This window comes from Urocampus carinirostris, chromosome 4, assembly GCF_059441175.1.
Source record: "Urocampus carinirostris isolate Australia breed hairy pipefish chromosome 4, RoL_Ucar_1.0, whole genome shotgun sequence".
Taxonomy (NCBI): domain Eukaryota; kingdom Metazoa; phylum Chordata; class Actinopteri; order Syngnathiformes; family Syngnathidae; genus Urocampus; species Urocampus carinirostris.
Genome location: NC_142352.1, coordinates 12,149,033 through 12,170,627, shown reverse-complemented (window position 1 = coordinate 12,170,627; position 21,595 = coordinate 12,149,033). Strand labels below are relative to the sequence as shown.

The following is a 21,595-nucleotide window of genomic DNA, read 5'->3' as shown; positions in this document are numbered from 1 at the left end:
TTTTATTCCCAGGTTCGGACAAATATCAGTGACGGCTGTGCTCCTTGCTTTGTGTTTCACGCAAGGGAAGGGCGGATCCATCCAAATAACGATATTATCGATACTGAGCGAGAACTTGTATCAGATTGATACTGTTGTCATAGTGACTTCCTATTTTGACCAACGCAATAATAATGTTCTTAAAGGTCGTAAGATGGTACTTACATTATAACTTTTCAAAATTGATTGAATTGTGTTGCCACTTTTTGCACGACTGACTTTATTTACAAAATATGATGAAATGGAAGATCATTTTGTTGTCTTGTTGACATCGTTATTGTCAGAAAACGGACCGGGAAGTAGTTGGAACTCATATGCATAGACGATCTGTCACTTTAATTCAGGAAAGAAAAGTTGTCCAACGGACCAAAACAAAACAGGTTCAAAGGCAATCAAAATGACAAACTAGGCATTACTCAGATCAAACGGGCATGAAAGCGAGGGTCTGGCAACGGGCAGTCCCAATAGGAGCGTTTAAGTTCTCCAAAAGCAATCAGTCCAATGGGTCTCAGCCGGTGTCAAGGGGCAGGGCCAGCTGGGCGCCATGACAACCGTGCAGGACATGACAGTTATGGTTGTTTTTGTTACACTGCTGATTTTTTGGTTTGATGCGGTCCTTTCTCAAGGTTTCTTCATTTTCCTCATGTTGAGGTTTTTGGGTTTTTCCTTGCCCTCATGTAGGTTTTAGATCAGGGGATGGTGTCATAATTAGTCTGTACCCAAGTAGTCCCCAAACTACGGCCCGGGGGCCAGATACAACTTGTCTCCACATTTGGTCCAGACCCTTAAACAACACCAAAGAGCATTTTGCATGTTTTTAAATATACGGTAACATGCTTTTTTATTCTATTATCATCATTATTATTATTATTATTATTATTATTATTATTATTATTTTAACCTAAATATATAACTTAAAGCCTAGGTTCCAATTTTAAGTAGTAACAGGTTTTAACGGGCAGTTAGCGCCAACCCCACAGTGAAGAGGTTCAGGGTTCAATTCCAGCATCCTCCCTGTATGGAGTTTGCATGTTCTCCCTGTGTCTGTGTGGGTTTCCTCCAGGCACTCTGGTTTCCTCCCATTTTCCAAAAACATGCGTGTCAGGTCAATTGGCCAGTCCAAATTGTCCCTGGGTGAGAGTGAGTGAGTTGTCCGTCTCTGTGTGCCCTGAGACTGGCTGGCAACCAGTTCAGGGTGTCCCCTGCCCACTGCCCAAAGATAGCTCGGATGGGCTCCAACACCCCCGCGATCCTACTGAGGATAAGCGGTGTAATAATGGATGGATGGATTGGTTGCAAACCAGGGCTACGGCAGTGAAAGCAATGAATTCTTACCACCGTACTACAGGTGATGTAGATGACGAATGAAAAGGCATTGGATCTTAACTTAATATCACACTCTTTCATCAAGGTACCAGTGGCCGATGTTAATTTCCTTGTGCATTACACATGTTATTACGACAATAAATGTCATTCTATTCCTTGAATTTGTTATAAGCATTGTGAGTATTGCTGTTATGTTGACTTTTCTCCATTTGTATTTTTGTTTCATTACTGCTTTTTTTGGTTTAACTCTTGACTTTTCTTCTCAAACACTTGTAATAGAAATATTTATATATATTTTTTATACCATTAAAATGCCACATTGTAGTTATTTAATACAAAAATAGAACATTTTTAGTGTCTAACAACGATGTGCTTGTCACAATTCTGTCACTTGCCCGCTAATTGCCCTCACCTGCGCTCACTCTTTCAGCCCCAGCTGCCACTCATTCCCAAATCATCCCGCTCCCTATTTAAGCACTTCTTTCTCATTCACTCTTTGTCATTCCGTCACCGAACCTCAGCACATGCAAGGCAAGCACTTTTTGGCTCTGGCCCTCATTCTCATTCCGACCTGTTCCTGTATTCTGCCTGATTCCGTCCCCTGTTTCCTGTATCGATCCCCTGTCCCTGGCTTCCTGATTATTTCCGGTTACCTGACTTGCTTCCGACCACGCTTCGTTCTCCTGTCTCGGCTACCCGACTTGCTTCCGATTTCCGGACCACGCTTCTTATTCCTGTGCTGGCTACCCGACTTTCCACCTAGCACCGGCCGCGAGAGCTTCCTGCTCCTCCTGCCCAGCGAGCACCAGATCGCTGTCTTGTTCCTCTCGCCCTGACTTCCCGATCCCTTGATAAAGCATCGTGTGAAACGTTACGCATTTGGGTCCACTGCTTGTTCCGGTCGGGACAGTGCTGTGTTTGTTGTGCTGTGGGGTCAGTGATTCAATGATTATGACATTTTCAAGCCTAAAAAATGTTGGTCTCGGATGGGTATCCATTGATACTATTTGGATCGGAACGATACCAAAAATCCCAGTATCGCCCACTTCTATTTTACACCTCGGCCCAGGAGAGCACAGCGGGGACACATTCTTGTCTGAAGAGGAAGTTAATGAAAGCAAAACAAAGACAATCCGAAGGCTTTAGTGGTTAACACACACAGACTCACGCACAAAATTGATGTCACACGACAGAATAGAAATCCGCTTGGATCACATGTATCAAATTCAAGGATTACGGGCCACATCCGGCCCCCGAGATGGTTTTCTACGGCCCCCGAGATGATCTCATACACCGTTGTGTGGGTTTTTTCTTTTACTCCATGTTTCCTTTCCTTGAACAAAGTATTGTTTTTTGGTACATAGATTTTTGCACTCACATTACAATCTAATTATATATAAAATAGTTCAGTTAAATGAATGATATCAAATTGATACTGTGTTTTTTCCCGTTGAAGTACACTACTGTTCAAACGTTTGGGGTCACAAGACAATTTTTTGTTTCCATTAAAAATCCGTGTTCTTTTGCCTATTTGCCTATTTCACTTCCTTTTGTTCGCCAATTTCAGTTATGGCTTTTTCTTTGCCACTCGGCCTCAAAAACAAGAATCTCTGAGTCGCTTCTTCACTGTAGATGTTGACACTGGTGTTTTGAGGATACTAGTCAAGTCAAGTCCTGTTTATTTGTATAACCCTTAATCACAAAGAGTCTCAAAGGGCTGCATAGACCACAGATTATTGCAAGCTACAGACTATTAAGACACCATCCCCTGATCTAAAACCTACATGAGGGCAAGGAAAAACTAAAAAATCTTAACATATGGAAAATGAAGATATCTTGAGAAGGGACCGCATATGAGGTAATCCCCCTTCCTGGATGACCAGGCTTTCTGGCAGTATTTTAGCCAACCCCATTTCCGACATAGTGATGGTAAATAAAAGAAGGAAAGTTGATAGGACAAGTAGAAATTCGAGATTTTTTTTTTACCGAAATCTGAAACAACTGTGTCTGCCTAATTTGCCAAGAAACTGTGTCTGTTTTTAAAGAATATAATATCAAGAGTAACTGCCAGACAAAACATACTGACTTCAAAAAGCTAACTGGAAACAAATGCTGTGAAAAGGTGAAGCAACTGGAAGCTTTTTAACAGCACATCAGCGCTTTTTCACAAGACCATTCACCTTTGCTGAAGTGAGCTTACCCGATCACCGAGCCCTTTTCTGCCTCTTGGACCACGACTACTGCCTCTGGTGGTCTAGGTACTGTTGCCCCAACACCAAACTCTGTCCAAATAAAGACATCCATTTCTACACCGATCTGTGTTTCGGAGCTCTGCTTTTGCACCACCCCAGGCGGGTCCTTGTTGGATGGAGACTAAAATCCTGAAACGGGGGTACTAAATGGTTTTGTGTCTCATTGCGGGTGATGTTCATTTATGAGTTTTTAGTGTATAGGGTATATATTTTTTGGTATTCATTCATTTATATATTTATTTCTACATATGACAGGATGAGTCTCACATAGGCAACTGCCAGCACTAGAAAATAAGTCCAAATAGTGCGTATGGAGCGACGCTAACCACTTGCACCTGAACAACACCAAGACCAGAGAAATGGTAGTGGACTTCAGGAGAACTAGAACTCACCCAGTTCCTGTAACTATCAAAGGAGAATGTGTAGAGTTTGCCCAGACCTACAAATACCTGGGTGTGCAGCTGGACATAAAACTGGACTGGACTGCCAACACAGAAGCTCTGTGAAAGAAAGGAAGAAGCCGACTGTACCTCAGAAGGCTAGCGTCCTTCAACATCTGCAGAAAGCTCCTGCAGATGTTCTATCAAACTGGCAAGCGCCCTCTTCTATGCGGCAGCGTGTTGGGGAGGCAGCATTAAGAAGAAGGATGCCTCTCGTCTGAATAAACTGGTGAGGAAAGCCGGCTCTGTTGTGGGCACAGAGCTGGACAGCCTGACAACTATAAGCTGAAAGACGGGCACTGAACAAGCGGCGGTCAATCATGGACAATTCATTACATCCACTACACAGCATCATCTCCAAACAGAAGAGCAGCTTCTGCTGTCACAGTCTTGTTCCACGAACAGACTGAGGAGATCATTTCTTTCTCATGCAATGAGGCTCTTGAACCCCACCCAGGGGAGTAAAAGCCCACATTAAACCCACCCCCACATTTGCATATTACCCTATTTTTACTAGAGTGTGTATTTTCCGTAGCACTATTTAAATACTCTATATCAACACGATGTATTGGGTATTTATGTATTCTATTTCTTCTTATTTTATTCTTTTATTTTTCAACACAAGGATACTGCTGGAAGTGTGAATTTCCCTACGGGGATGAATAAAGTATCTATCTATCTATCTATCTATCTATCTATCTATCTATCTATCTATCTATCTATCTATCTATCTATCTATCTATCTATCTATCTATCTATCTATCTATCTATCTATCTATCTATCTATCTATCTATCTATCTATCTATCTATCTATCTATCTATCTATCTATCTATCTATCTAACGAGTTTTGGAGATGTGGGATTGAAAATGGCGTCCAAGAAAAGGATGTTTACTAATGTGTGCCACTGAGAAGCAACAAAACACAGGAAAGTTGAGCTCATCTCCTCATGTGCCGATGATGAAAGCACATTCTCCAAAAAGGCAACATGTGAGGCCCAGGCAACCCAAACCGTCAGCCCCAGGGGCCCCCCTGGAATCCCCCCGCCCAGTTTATCAGATAAACCTTTTTCTGTGAGTGACGTTATCTACTCAGGCTTGCAGATGTTGAAGGACTCACCAATGTTCTTATAAAACCGAATACAGTTTTGTGGTGAAACCTAACACCACTGGGGATGAGTGCATACGTTTTAAGTTTCTATTGTGAGAAAGTTAAGGAGAGCAAAAAAACAAAGCGTTTTGGGTTATTTTTCCTCGTATGTATTAATGACCATCCTCCCATTTTGTATCTGCTGACATACTCCACATTCCTGGTGAATTCCTGAGGTGAGACAGGTTTCAAAACAGGATTTCATCTTGATGGAGGCAGCTAAAGTAAAAAATAACAACAAAAAACTAATAATAAATATTTGACCAATCTAAGCCCAAAAAGTAAACTATTAACTGAATCCAATTTGAGTGGTAAAACTGCCAAAATAATTTAAAGGGACAGTGTTTCATATATGACACTATATGTACCTGTATTGTGTAGTGCAACCTACAATGAATGCTACAAAGCACAAGGAAGAAAACCAACTGCATAGATTCGAAGTGACCAAAAAGCACCTTTTTTTGCCCAGTCTTTTGCAAAGAAATACAAGTTGAAAAAGGGTAAAAAAAACAAAGAAATATAAGAAAACATCAAAAGAAAGCATGAAAAAGAAAGAGGAAAATTCAAGAAAAAAACCCGAAGCAAAGTGGAAAAAGAGAAAAAAAACAATAAATAACAAAAGAGAAAAAGCAAGAAAAGAAAAAAAGAAAGAAAAGAAGAAAAGGATAAAAAGAAAAGAGAAAATGCAGGAAAAAAGAATAGGAAAAATGTAAAATAAAAAGGTAAAAAAAATTAAGTAAAAAAAAACAAGAAAAAAAAACAATAAGAATAACATTTAAAAGAAAAAGTAAAAAACGTGAAAATTCTGTAAAAGAAGAGAAATAGAAAATAGAAAAAAGAAAGATTGAAAAGACGGAAGACGGAAGGAGAGACGAAAGATGGGAGATCGTGAGAGGGAGAGGGAGGCTCGACGAATGCTAATTAGACTAATTCGACAATAATTCGGCTAAATTTGATGGAATTCACTTAGTTGAATACTTTAAGAAAATAAATCTGCCCCCCGGGTGAAAACGCCGGCTATCTTTGTTCATTTTCCCATTAAGAAATGAGCATGCATTGTTAGGAGAATGAAGTTTGTGTTTGGTTAATGGAGTCATACAACTAATTCGAACAATTTGGTAAACGATACATATGTAATGTAGTTTTTTCCCTGACAGGAGCAAACCAACGAACTAACAAAAACGTGTCAAAAACATGTGAAAAATAATAAAGATAACCAATGTTACCTGCACACGAGCTTCAGTCAGGTCGGTCCGTAGCGCCAGCTGCTCACGGGCATAAACATCTGGATAATGCGTCTTCTGGAAGACCTTTTCCAGTTCTTCCAGCTGGTAGCTGGTGAAAGTGGTGCGATTCCGCCTTTTTTTGCCTTTGTTGCTCTCGCCTCCGTCGACTTTGTCGTGGGGGTTTGCCGAATCCGGACCGGAGGGTCCTTCGGCCTGATCCTTCGCCGCCAGGTAGCCGGCGTCCATTGCCTGACGATTGGAGAGCGACGTCAAGTTCGATTCCGTCAGATTCGAACTGTCTTTATCTGGAATGCAAAAAAGGAAGTACTTTGAAGTGTTTGTAGACGGACATGAAGTGAACAAAGTGGAGCTCTGTGGACTGTACGACATTGTCGTTATTGCCAAAGTGTACGAACATAACGGTCTGCTCTCCTCTAGTATAACCGTTCTGTCACGAACCAGGACGGAATCTCGGACCCAATCGCGTTTGTTTCAAAGGAATCTTTATTAGAAAGAGTTTTCGGAACTGGCTTTGGACGCCGGCGTTTGTCGGTCATCAGCCGCTTCGGACGGAATGGCAGTTCCCTGACAGGTAGGTTGAATCGGTACAGCTTCGCGGGCAGGTCGATGGCCAGGGCGGGAGAGCAGGTCGAAACGTGGAACGGGAACAGGTCAAAATCAGAAGGCAGGCAGGAATCAATCAAGAGTAGTCTTTGGAACTTGGTAATCGGGGGAAATACACAGGAATACAGAAGTACGGTCTGACGTCCTCCTCTGGACGCTGACCGCTTAAGAGGAGAACGTCAGCCAATCAGAGAGCGCGCTCCAGCGCTCCAAACGATTGCCCCTAGGTGACTTCACTATGGCGTTCACGACAGTCATGAAAGAACCTGACAGGAACTCGAGACAAAATTGAGATTGAAATGGTTTTATATTGTTAATGACAGGTTTGTGTTTAGGGAGTTGTGCACCCCCTGGAAAAAAAACATAACACACAAGATATCCATTTACAAGACCAGACATGAAACAGCCAAGAAGGTCCAAGTTTAAATACTTGTTCCAAAGCAAATAAATAACAAAGTCTCTGTGTGCAAGAAGTTTGTGTTAAGATGCATGTACGACAAAAAAAGTGTCTTCTTTGCAGAGATATTACTTGCAGTCCATGCACAATATGTCCTGTCGGTTTTGGATGTAGGATCTAGTGTTTTATAAGCAGTGCATTACTGGTTTGTGATATTTCTGATTACCTACCAGTATTTACAGTGTATGATGAAAAGGTTACTAGACAAGAATCGACTATGGAATATATTTATGTAGCGGGTGTAATAATAACTTTTGTTTTATTGAAATTCCTGCTGAAATATGTTGTATAGTTTCTGTATAAGTGTCCTGCAATGATGAGTCCAACAGTGCCACCTGCTGGTATGTGGTAAGGTTTGGTTTGGCTTTGGACTTTACGACAGGAAGGTGGGTTTTTTTGGCAGTCTACAACAAGCTGCCAACGGTAAGACACGATCTTTTGGTGCTCCGCAAAAAAAAGTTACTTTTAAACATTAAAACCACAGCTGACAAATCTCTCAACATGCACAGGAATGTCAAGCTGTTTGGATTTATTTTCGTTTTGTTTCTGTCGCCTTTTATGTTAGTTTTGCCGGACGTTGCATGTTGTGCTAAAATGCTAATTCCCCTTATAGAGATCAAAACCAGCAGAGAAGCTTACCACGTGTTGTGTTGTGACTCATACATTTGCAGGCAAATTGTACCCGTTTTCATACTCATTATTGTTATTATTTCTATTTTCTCATATATATAAAATGGATGATGTTGGTTAAAATTCAGACTAAAGAAAAATATGTTAAATTCATTGTAAACGTTAAAAATCCACTATACGATCTCTTGTTAAAAGTATCTTGTTAAAATGGATGTAAACATGTATTGTGATGGTTGATATTCTAAAATGTATTGAAATGTAAAGAAAGCTCTTTGATATGTTTTGGGCAATCTACAGCGAGCTGCCAACGAGATCAAAGCCAGCAGAGAAGCTTACCACGTGTTGTGTTGTGACTCATTCATTTGCAGCAACTATAATAAAAACCTCATCATCCAGTCCAGCGTGAATGTAGATCTTTGGTGGGACAGGTACACCGCGGTTACATTTACAAACGAGTTAGAACTGAAGAGACTATTATATCACTCTATGAGTTAATCAAAACTGAAATGCTATATCTGGTACAGATCATGTGGATCGTGCGTTTGACATATTTTTGGAAATATTCACCAACAACTATAACAAAAAGTGCCCAATGAGACAAACTAATATCAAGAATAAACCTGTAAAGCATCCATGGATAACTAAGGGTTTATATCAGGGGTGTCAAACTCGTTTTAACTCGGGGGCCACAAATGCTATAAAAAATCTCACGAGGGCCTGACTAGTAAATTTAAGAGAAAGAGAGAGGGAGAAAAAGACAGAGAAAGAGAGGGAGGGAAAGAGAGAGCGATAAAGAGATAGGGATAACAAGGGAGACAGAGTAACAGTGAGAGAAAAAGAGAGATATGAATGGAGAAGAAGGGGGAAATGAATATAGAGAGAAAAAGAAAGTGAAAAAAGAGAAAGATAAAAAGAATAAGAGAAGTGAAACGACAGAAAGAAAAAGAGTCAGCAGGAGAAAAAGAGACAATGTGAGGCGAGAGAGAGGGAGAAAGAGAGAGAGAGAGAGAGAGAGAGAAAGGTTGAAAAAGGAAAGAAAGAGGGTGAGAAAGAAAGAAAAATAGAAAGAAAGAGAATCAAAGTGTAAATTAGAGAGAGAAAATGGAAAGAGAGCAAGACGGAGAAAAAGAAAGTTAGAGAGTGAGAGAGAAATAGAGAAAAGAGAAAAAGAGAGAGAAAAAGAGTGAACCGGAGAAAGAAAAGGAGGGAGGAATAAATAAAAAAGAAGTGAGTCAGAGAGAAATGGAGAAATACTACCACAATTGTTTTGCAAGTGTTAACTGGCTTTGGTGACATCCGGTGGAAATATTGAAAACTACAGTTCATTTTCCTCTTGCGCTTCTCTCACTGTTGTCTTGGGGGCCGGATTTAAGGCATTGGTGGGCCTGATCTGGCCTGCGGGCCGCCTGTTTGACACGTGTGGTTTATATAATGCTTGTAAGAAAAAAACCCACCTTATATAGAAAATGTATTTAACTAAGAACTGAGGAAGCCGAATCCCGATATAAAACATATAAAAATAAATTGACAGGAATATTAAGAGTAAGCAAGAAATTATACTATACCAATTTATTACATCATAACAAAAGTAATAGTCAATGTATTTGGGATATATTAAATAGTATAATAAAAGGAAAGAATGTAAGTAATGCATATCCAAACTATTTTTTTGATAAGAACGTTGAGGGATGGCTATTACGAAGATTAGTGTCTAAAATATGTGATTATTGTAATTATTATAATTATTGATATCCGACCTATGTAATAAGTATATCCATGAGATTCTGTTAAATTAGACACAAGAGGAGAAGAGGATTTGTAAAATGTATTAAATAGGGAAGATAAAGAGGTAGGGAAAATAAGCATCTGCTTCTGACTACCCCATTTCGAACATGTTATGTGACATTATTTTGTTGTTGACTTAACGTTTTCGTCCCGTTTTTATTTTAATGTTTGAAATAAAGTTTTCATTCATTCACTCAAGCTTGATCTGTAGCCATGTGGAAACTGATACTAACAATTCAAAAGTGAAAAGTTCAATGAGAGTATTCATACAGTGATGTCAGGACCAGAACGGAAACAGGACCCACTCGCGTAACGTTGCTCACAAGTTTTATTAGAAGAAAGATTGAAGGATTGCTGGATGCGGGAAGCAAGTCGCTCTGTTTGTATTGTAGTATTACGGTACTAGTATTTTTGGAGTATTTCTGTAGTATTTTCTTGTAGTATTTTCGTAATAGTATATTTGTAGAATTATTTAGTAGTTTTGTAATATTTCTGTAGTAGTATGTACAGTATTTCTTTTTTTGGTGTAATAAATATTACAATTGATGGTGGATCAGTAGTCTGTAGTCTGTGCAGACCTTTGAGACTTCTCATAATTAAGGGCATCCCAAATACACATGACTTGAATTACGCTGCTGTTGGGTTGGTTAGTTGTCAGTGAGAGAGGTTTGTAAGTCACTGCGACCGCTTTACTTGCACCTTCTTTGGGTATATCTCTGCGCCCTTGTTAGCATATCTAGTTAGCATATTTACCATATGACAAAAACAAATAACAGAACAGAACAGAACAGAACAGAACAGAATATACCTTTATTGTCATTGTTACAACATGGGATATATTGGGACAACGAAATTGGACGTGGCACTCCAGTTCCACATTTTAGTGAGGATAAGGAAAACAAAGAGATAAAGGAACAAAGAAGATGTTTTAACTGTCTTTGTTGTATAGACTTTGTTTCCTCCGGAGGGGGGGGTGTATGGGGGGGGTGGGGGACAAACAGAGATGGGCGGATCCAACTAGATGTTTGATCTTACTGTACACATGGTCCATATACAATTACGATGGACAGGGTTGGGTAGGGTTACTTTAACTTGATTACTTTCAATTACTTTTGGATTACTCCAATACCAAATATGCTAATAAAAGACAAAAGAAACCAAATATGAAGAAAATTATGACTCACAACACGTGGTAAGCTTTCTCTCCTGGCTTTGATCTCTTTGATCTCCGGCAAAACTAACATAAAATGCAGGGCTGGGTAGGGTTACTTTAACTGGATTACTTTCAATTACTTTTGGATTACTCCAATACCAAATATAAAAGACAAAATAAACTAAATATGAATAAAATTATGACTCACAACACGTGGTAAGCTTTCTCTCCTGGCTTTGATCTTTTTGATCTCCGGCAAAACTAACATAAAATGCAGGGCTGGGTAGGGTTACTTTAACTGGATTACTTTCAATTACTTTTGGATTACTCCAATACCAAATATGCTAATCAAAGACAAAATAAACTAAATATGAATAAAATGATGACTCACAACACGTGGTAAGCTTTCTCTCCTGGCTTTGATCTCTTTGATCTCCGGCAAAACTAATATAAAATGCAGGGCTGGGTAGGGTTACTTTAACTGGATTACTTTCAATTACTTTTGGATTACTCCAATACCAAATATGCTAATCAAAGACAAAAGAAACTAAATATGAATAAAATTATGACTCACAACACGTGGTAAGCTTTCTCTCCTGGCTTTGATCTCTTTGATCTCCGGCAAAACTAACATAAAATGCAGGGCTGGGTAGGGTTACTTTAACTGGATTACTTTCAATTACTTTTGGATTACTCCAATACCAAATATAAAAGACAAAATAAACTAAATATGAATAAAATTATGACTCACAACACGTGGTAAGCTTTCTCTCCTGGCTTTGATCTTTTTGATCTCCGGCAAAACTAACATAAAATGCAGGGCTGGGTAGGGTTACTTTAACTGGATTACTTTCAATTACTTTTGGATTACTCCAATACCAAATATGCTAATCAAATACAAAAGAAACTAAATATGAATAAAATGATGACTCACAACACGTGGTAAGCTTTCTCCCCTGGCTTTGATCTCTTTGATCTCCGGCAAAACTAACATAAAATGCGACAGAAACAAAATGAAAATAAATCCAAACAGATTTGCCGTCATCATTTTTGCCTTTCCATGTATTCCGTTACTCCCCAAGCCTGCACAAAATTTACTAATTGTATTCATATTTAGTTTCTTTTGTCTTTTATTAGCATATTTGGTATTGGAGTAATCCAAAAGTAATTTAAAGTAATCAAGTTAAAGTAACTCTACCCCACCCTGACGATGGAGTATACTTAAATTAAATTGTTGAGGGACAATAAATCTGCCCCTGTGTGAAAATGGCGTCTTTCCTGTTCATTTTTCCCTCAAGAAACGAGCGCGCATGAATTGTTTGGTGAATGTTGGTTGTATTTGGTTAATGGAGTCAGACAACTAATTTGAACAATTTGTACATTTTGATAATAAATTCCCAACTTGGGTCACTCATTTGTAGATCCTCTTAAACCATTTTCTCTCAGAAATCAGAATCTATTTCCATGTGTAGTTGGTTTGGGGTTTCTGACTTCCTCATAGATCGCCAACATATTAGATCATCAGAAGTAGCTAAGATACTTTGGATAAGTACATGCTTCCATTAGGTGATATTATTCGCAAATATAATATCAATTTCCACTGCTACGCAGATGATACGCAACTATATCCTACCTCAAAGCGGCGCTGCCACGAGCGGCTGCCTTTTCCAGCAGCTGCCCTATTGTTTAATTGTCTGCTCCTATCTTCGGTGTTTTTTCTTCCCGTTTTGACAACTACACCATGGATTACTTCTATCCTATGGGACATGGGTTTTAGCGCACAAAAAATGCGTGTATTCAAGGAATTTCAACTCCTTGCCCTGAAGAATTCTCGTGCCGGCGTGATGAAGGGGCCTATCGTGGAAGAAGAGCGGGAGCTAGCGAAGCGGCTAGCGGCGTTATAAGTCTTCGGTACCATCCGTAATCATGGTAAATGCGAACTCACGACAAAATAAGATCATCGAGTGCTGGTGGAAAACATCGAAGCGCACAGGGAGCGCAGTTGCTGTGTTTTGCGGAAACGTGGCTCACGTTTAGCATTCCGGACGCTAACGTGTAGCCACACGGAGCTACCCGAAGCTATTCCGGCTTCAACGCTGCTAAACAGAGACACGAAAGCCGGGGGGAATCGGAGAGGAGGCGGACTTGCTAACACGAGGTGGTGTATCCCTGGATTTTCACAAAGAAAAGTTTTCCATCTGCCGCAGGAATGTCGAACTTTTGGACTAGCGTGACGTCATCTACTCCGCTACAAGCACCCCTAGGGCATCATGTTAATCTGTTAATAAACAACGGACTGCTGGAAGTGTGAATTTCCCTATGGGGATGAATAAAGTATCTATCCATCTATCTATCTATCTATCTATCTATATCTTCTGTTGGAGGAATCTGCCACACTAAATTGTGGAAATTTGGAGGCCTGCCTCAGTGAGATAAAAGAGTGGATGTCACTCAATTTCTTGCGTCTTAACTCTGAAAAGACCGAAATGTTAGTTATTGGTCCATCTAAATGGCGTGACTTATTCTCAAAAACTGCTGTGAACATTGACAAATGTCACATCACACTCAGTTAAAAATTTAGGTGTCATATTTTACCACGATCTGTCCTTTCAAACACATGTGAAGAAAATTACTGGAACAGATTTTTTCCATCTTCGCAACATTGCTAAAATTCGTCCTATACTGTCTCAGTCAGATGCGGAGATTATACCTCCCGTCTCGATTACTGTAATGCACTACTCTCCGGTCTCCCGAAGTCCAGAATCAAGAATCTTCAGCTGGACAAAATGCTGCAGCGGGGCTATTAACTAGGACAAAAAAGTCCAATCACATCACGCCGATTTTGGCTAACCTGCATTGGCTCCCTGTTAGCCTAAGATGTGATTTCAAGGTTCTCTTAGTATTATACAAAATCATACATGGACTTGCTCCCTCATATCTTTCAGATCTGATTTCCCACTATGTTCCGGTCGAAGCCTTCGTTCTGAGAGCGCCGGTCTTCTGGTGATCCCAAGAGCCAAGAAGTGTTTCGCTGGTTCGAGAGCGTTCTCCATCCGGGCACCGGTGCTGTGGAATGCTCTCCCCCCTGAGATCCGATCTGCAACCTCAGTGGAAATGTTTAAATCTAAGCTTAAAACACACTTCTACTCTATAGCATATGAATAACCTATACTTTTCGTGGACAATATCTCTGTATTATTTGTGATTGCAACATCCTTTGCTGTCTGGTAATCCTGAAAGGGGGATGCCACATGTGCGGTCCCTTCTCAAGGTTCCTTCATTTTCCTCATGTTGAGGTTTTTGAGTTTTTCCTTGCCCTCATGTTGGTTCCAGATCAGGGGATGGTGTAATAATAGTCTGAAAAAATAGTCTGTGTAATAACCCGTGAAGCCCTTTGAGACTCTTTGTGATTAAGGGCTATACAAATAAAAAAATTTCTACTGTCTTTTGAGATACGTATGCATAATAAGGAAGAGATGATACGGCTATGCTATCAGGAATAGAGACTAAAAGACTAAAGGATCGCTCTCTGCTGTTTCAGCCGCTCTATTTGCTCTGCGTGTGATACATGGATACCGTAGCTATGGTGGCCGTGGCCTAGCGCTCTCTGTCTGATCTAATAATTGACAGCATGGGATCACTTCCATTGTGCTTGTGAAGTACTTGAAATGATGACAGACCCTTGGCGGCAATGCTGGGCCCATAATCCATTTGAAGGATTACGGCAGGGTGGAGCATGGTTGTCTGGAGTTGCCAAATGTGTTGGCTTCAAGTGCTAATGCGAGCGCTGATTAGTTTTCCCGCCTGCGTGTGTGATGCATGACACATGAGATCTGCTACGCTTATGTGTATATGTCATTTGCTGATGCACTCTCGCGAGCTTTATTTTAATAAGACTTGAAGTGGCAGGAAGTTAAGTTGAGTAAAGACCGTGTCACCTGAGTAGTTTGCAGACGTGCTATTTGGGGCGGCAGTAGCTCAGGAGGTAGAGCGCTCGTCCTGGGATCAAGGGATCCCAGTTCGAATCCCGGCTCGTCTGTGTTACATGTTGAAGTGTCCTTGGGTAAGACACTGAATCCCTCCAATAAGCAGGTTAGCGCCTTACATGGCTGCACGGCCGCTATTGGGAAATGTGGAGCACATTGTAAAGCGCTTTGGGAAGTCATTGACTTGAAAAGCGCTATATAAATGCAGATCATTTCATTTCGGGCCGCAGGAATCTAAACACTTAGTGATACTGCAACATGCGAATTGTCGGACTGATCACAACGGTCGGTACCTCCAATTAAATTGGCTGATCTTTTGCTAATAAACTTCAATTTATCTGTCCTAGTCCATCAAAATGATCTAGTGCCTTACTCAGTTTTTGGATGTGATCCCTTCAGGTCAGGCGTGACAGACAGGTAGGCAGGCAGGCAGACAGACAGACAGACAGACAGACAGACAGACAGACAAACAGACAGACAGACAGACAGACAGACAGACAGACAGACAGACAGACAGACAGACAGACAGACAGACAGACAGACAGACAGACAGACTGATTATAAATTGTTATAAACTTATCATTTATAAATAAACTTAAAAATTAAAATCTTAAATTGCTCCCAAACTAAACATTATGCCATTACCGCTCGTGTCTTTAGCAATTAGATTCGGATTCAGATTCAGATCTACTTTATTGTCATTCTTGTACACGTGTATACAGAACGAAATGTCGATACATCTGACCCGCACAGTTTCCTTGAATATACAGATATAAATAAAATGTTATATTGAGTTGGAGTATTGAAGTACTAATAAGATACAAAATAATTATAGCTATGTATAGTATTATACAGTAGTGCAAAGAGTGCAAGAGGAGCATGTTTCATTTTCCAGACTTGGACCAATATATGAAGGTGTTGGCCTGTCGTTTTTTTGTTGTTGTTTAATAGAACGCAAACAAAATCCTCTGTCCAGCCGCGAGAGGGCGTTGTTGAGTTTATATAGCAGGGTGAGTTGGTTCGGGTATAAAACTGCATTCACTCAACTGTTAAAATAAACCAGCTAACACATTCAACGGCGAACGTGAAATTCCTTTTTCCACATTGTTTGTGAATAAATGCATAATTGCCAAACTTTTGACATTAAAAATATCAAGATTTTGTATCTCGTATTCCTCACAAACAATATGGGTTTGTTGTTTCTCACCAGGCATATAAACAATCCCCAAATTCCCGGTCAGACTATTCCTTGCATGTAAACGTACTCTGTGACTCATTTTTATATTCCTGCTGCGTGTAATTATCACCAAGCTTCGGGGAGAAATGATGAGTCAACTGTGTTGGGTCTCATCAACAATGGCGAGGAGACAACCTTTGGGAGTGAAGTGGGTAAACTGGTCAACTGGTGTAAGGACCACAATCTCAGAGATTGTGGAGGGCACACACTGACCATACCCAACTCACGATCAATGGTGCTGCAGTGGAGAGTGTGAGCAGTATAGAGTTCCTGTAGTCATAACATCACATCCCTGGACAAAAAAGTCTATCAACCCTTGTACTTTCCCTGCAAACTCAGGAGAGCAAGTGCCCTGATCTCCATCTTGCTCTTTTCCTACAGAGGCACTATTGAGAGAATCCTGACCACCTGCTTCACCGTGTGGTATGGTGTCTCCAAGACTCTGCAGCGCATCGTTAGAACAGCGCAAAAGGTCATTGGTGTCTCCTTCATATCCTTCCTGGACATTTACTACTCCCACCTCACTAGCAAAGCCACCAGGATTGCAGTTGACCCCACCCACCCATCTTACAGCCTCGTCAACCTGCTACCATCAGGGAAATGACTGAAGTGTCTCGGAGTCAGAACCAGCAGGCTAGAGAACCACTTCTTGCATCAGGCCGTCAGAACTCTCTCCCCACCCTAACTTCTCCCACCTGTCTGCGCTCTTCTTGGGATCAAGAGGTCGCAGGTTCAATTCCCGGCTCCTCGTGTTATATGTCAAAGTGTCCTTGGGCAAGATACTGAATCCGTAATGCCCCGATAAGCAGGTAGTTGCCCAGCATGGCTGACATTGATATCAGTGTGTGAGTGTGAAGCACATTGTAAATGGCTTTGGGAGGTCTTCATTGGCTTGAAAAGCACTATTTAAATGCAAAAAAACAATAAATTTGAAAGTTGAGTCACCATAAACCCCAACTGATACACCCAAACCCAGAAAAGTAAGCTCTGTCAGGTTCGTGAGTGATGTTAGCTATCCATCCATCCATCCATTATCTGTACCGCTTATCCTCATTAGGGTCGCGGGGGTGCTGGAGCCCAACCCAGCCGTCTCCGGGCAGAGGGCAGGGGACACCCTGAACTGGTTGCCAGCCAGTCGCAGGGCACACAGGGACAGACAACTCGCTCGCTCATTCACACCTAGGGACAATTTGGACCGGCCAATTAACCTGACATGCACGTTATGGAATGTTGGAGGAAACCGGAGTGCCCCGGAGGAAACCCACGCAAGCACGGGGAGAACATGCAAACTCCGCACAGGAAGGTTGGTAGCTGGATTTGAACCCATGACCTTAGAACTGTGCCGCACATACACTAACCACTGCTCCGCCGTGCTGCCCCTGATGTTAGCTAACTGATGAAAAAAAACCTGTTTATGTAGCACTTTAGCAATAAAGCAGCTAATGTGTACGTAAGTTTCTCCTTCTGGAATAAAAGATATTTGATGAGTCTGGCGGCGCACAGAAATTTGTTTCCTGTCTGCGCGAACAACCGACAGTTTCCTCTCACTAAATTATCACAAGGCGATCTGGTTCATCTTCAGCCTACACCTGCGCCTCTTCGAGTAACAACACATGATGAGCCCGATCGTAAAATAAAAATTTGGACTTGCGACTGCACAAGCGGTAGCATATGTTACCTCGGCTTTGAGCAGAGGATGAGGATATTAAGGCCGCGAGTCCATTTTTTTACCCGCTTTGCAATAAACTATTACAATTCCAAGACTGTTGTCATTCATCAGCTTGTGATGCTTTCCCAACTACAGTAAGACCTCGGTTATCGCGGTTAATGGGGACCAAAACCATCCGAGATAAGTGAAAATCCGCGAAGTAGTTGCGCATCTTCAATTTTTTTTTTTTTTTTTAATTATTTTGTTTTAGACCCCTTTAATGGGGAGCAAAACCACCCGCAAAAAGTGAAAATCTACGAAGTAACGACGCCCCTTCAAAAAGGGAAAAAAAAAAAATATATATATATATATATATATATATATATATATCTCATCATCTCATCTCATCATCCGTACCGCTTATCCTCATTAGGGTCTGCCATCTCCGGGCAGTGGGCAGGGGACACCCTGAACTGGTTGCCAGCCAATTGCAGGGCACACAGGGACAGACAACTCATTCGCTCATTCACACCTAGGGACAATTTGGACCAGCCAATTCACCTGAAATGCATGTTTTTGGAACGTGGGAGGAAACCGGAGTGCCCGGAGGAAACCCACGCAAGCACGGGGAGAACATACAAACTCCGCACAGGATGTCTGGAGCTGGATTTGAACCCACGACAGGTTCCCATGACATGAACTGTGCCGCACAAGCGCTAACCACCGCGCCGCCGTGCTGCCCTATATATATATATATATGTACATATATATTTTTTTTTAATTTATTTTTTTTTATTATTATTTTTTAGACTCGTTTAAGGGGAAGCAAAACCACCCGCAAAAAGTGAAAATCTACGAAGTAACGACGCCCCTTCAAAAAGGAAAAAAAAAAAAGGAAAAAACATTTTTTTTTTTTTATTATTATTTTTTAGACCCGTTTAATGGGGAGCAAAACCACCCCCAAAAAGCGAAAATCTGCGAAGTAGCGACGCCCCTTTAAAAAGGAAAGAAAAAAAAAATCTCATCTCATCTCATTATCTGCACCTCTTATCCTTATTTGTTCGCGAGCGAGCCCCTAACCCGCGGGTACTTTCGGGCGCGATACGCACGACACCGCGACAAGCCGAGCGGGTCCGGCGCTCCGCGCGGAGGCCGGCCTGTAGGAAGCGCAGATGATGCGGAGGGGGTAAACCAGGGCAGACTGTCGAGCCTCCCTCCCAATGAAAGGTTGCATCATGGCACATCAACTCACCCAGTGTTGTGATGTGGGCTTGATATTCGGTTTTAAGTCGGGAAGAGCGAAGTGGAATGAATGCTTGGTGAATGTGTGTTCTTGACTCTAGCCACATAGATAGATAGATAGATAGATAAAGAGAGAGAGAGAGAGAGAGAGAGAGAGAGAGAGAGAGAGAGAGAGAGAGAGAGAGAGAGAGAGATAGATAGATAGATAGATAGATAGATAGATAGATAGATAGATAGATAGATAGATAGATAGATAGATAGATAGATGGATAGATGGATGGATGGATGGATGGATGGATGGATGGATGGATGGATGGATAGATAGATAGATAGATAGATAGATAGATAGATAGATAGATAGATAGAGAGAGAGAGAGAGAGAGAGAGAGAAAGAGATAGATAGATAGATAGATAGATAGATAGATAGATAGATAGATAGATAGATAGATAGATAGATAGATAGATAGATAGATAGATAGATAGATAGATAGATAGATAGATAGATAGATAGATAGATAGATAGATAGATAGATAGATAGATAGATGGATAGACGCTCCGGACCAGGGTGACTTACAGACAGCGTTTAAGTAGTCAGGGAGCGATCTGTCAATGCGTTCCAGCTGGTGTCCATGGGCGGGGCCAATTGTGCGCCATGGCAACCGTGGCGCCACACAGCGGGGACCAATTGGGCGCCATTGCAACCGTGACATTCGGGCTCGGTACGTCAAATTAAATTAACCTGTCGGGCTCAGGCTGGATCAGGCTTAACTACCCGCGAGTCGGGTTGGGCTGGATTTTTTAAGCCCTATCATACCTTAACTCCCAACATCCCAAAGACAGACGACCGGCAATGCACCCCCCTTTTGGAACCCACCCCCGCCAAAAACGTGCTAGACGCTCACTTTGAAATGCAGCTCTGCTGACTCTGCACGGATGATCAATCTCAGCAGGCTGTGCAACGTTTATAGACTGTGAAAAGAATCCAGCGCGCCCAAAAGCGATAAATCACGTCTCAAACAGTTTTCCCTTCCCCGCGTCGCCGCCCCTCACTCTTGTCCCCCTTCCAAATGTTTCACTCACCCGCTCGAGCGAAAACGAACATACTTCATCTTTGGGTTTTTGTGGTCTGCTTGGGGAGAGAACTTTCCCTTGGAGAGGGGAGTTTAAAATAATAAAATGAGAAAAAAAGCCGCCACTTTTCATTTTTTTTGCTGCACATTCAGCTTTAAACGGTCATTGATGATCCTTGTCACTTAAAAATGACGGATACACCTATAGCTAATAGTGCAGGTGGTTGTTTGAAGGGACAGTGTGTATTATTCAGCACCACCTAGTGCACAGGGGTCAAACAGGCAGCCCGCGGGCCAGATCAGGCCCACCAATGGTTTAAATCCGGCCCGCGAGACAACAGTGAGAGAAGCGCAAGAGGAAAATGAGCTGTAGTTTTAAATATTTCCACCAGGTGTCACCAAAGCCAGTTGACACTTGCAAAACAATTGTGGTAGTTTTTCTCCATTTCTCTCTGACTCACTTCTTTTTTATTTATTTCTCCCTCTTTTTCTTTCTCCTGTTCACTCTCTCTTTCTCTCTCTTTTTCTCTTTTCTCTATTTCTCTCTCACTCTCTAACTCTTTCTTTTTCTCTGTTTTGCTCTCTTTCGATTTTCTCTCTCTAATTTACACTTTAATTATCTTTCTTTCTATTTTTCGCATTCTTTCTCACACTCTTTATTTCCCTTTTATGGCCTCTCTCTCTCTCTCTCCCACCTCACTTTGTCTCTTTTTCTCCTGATGACTCTTTTTCTTTCTGTCGTTTCACTTCTCTTTTTCTTTTTATCTTTCTCTTTTTTCACTTTCTTTTTCTCTATATATTCATTTCCCCCTTCTTCTCCATTCATATCTTTATTCTGCTCTCTCTTTTTCTCTCACTGTTACTCTGTCTCCCTTGTTCTCCCTATCTGTTTATCACTCTCTCTTTCCCTCCTTCTCTTTCTCTCTCTTTTTCTCCCTTTCTCTTTCTCTTAAACTTACTAGTCTGGCCCCCGTGAGATTTTTTTAAAGCATTTGTGGCCCTCAGCTAAAACGAGTTTGACTCCCCTGCCCTGTTTTTAAGTCATGATCGCAGTTCATGTAATTGGTATATAGCGCTTTTTAAGTCACAAAAGACCTCCCAAAGCGCTTTACAATGTGCTTCACACTTACCCATTCACACACACTCACACACCGTTAGCAGCATCAGCCATGCAAGGCAACTACCTGCTTATCGGGGGTATTAGGGATTCAGTGTCATGCCCAAGGACACTTCTACATATAACACAGAAGAGCTGGGAATCGATCCTGCGACTACTACATACTACAGTAATACTACTACAGTAATACTACAGAAATAATTCAACAGTAAT

At 41.3% G+C, this 21,595-nt stretch overlaps 1 protein-coding gene across 1 annotated transcript in view; it reads right to left on the bottom strand.

Annotated features, from left to right (window-relative positions):
- The window catches only part of LOC148366843 (homeobox protein aristaless-like 4), a 53,418-nt gene that overhangs the window by 18,190 nt on the left and 13,633 nt on the right, over positions 1-21,595 (bottom strand). The window contains exon 2 of the mRNA XM_088333169.1: positions 6,433-6,737. Within this exon, the coding sequence (XP_088189295.1) occupies positions 6,433-6,737 (305 nt within the window). The remainder of the gene's footprint in view (positions 1-6,432; positions 6,738-21,595) is intronic.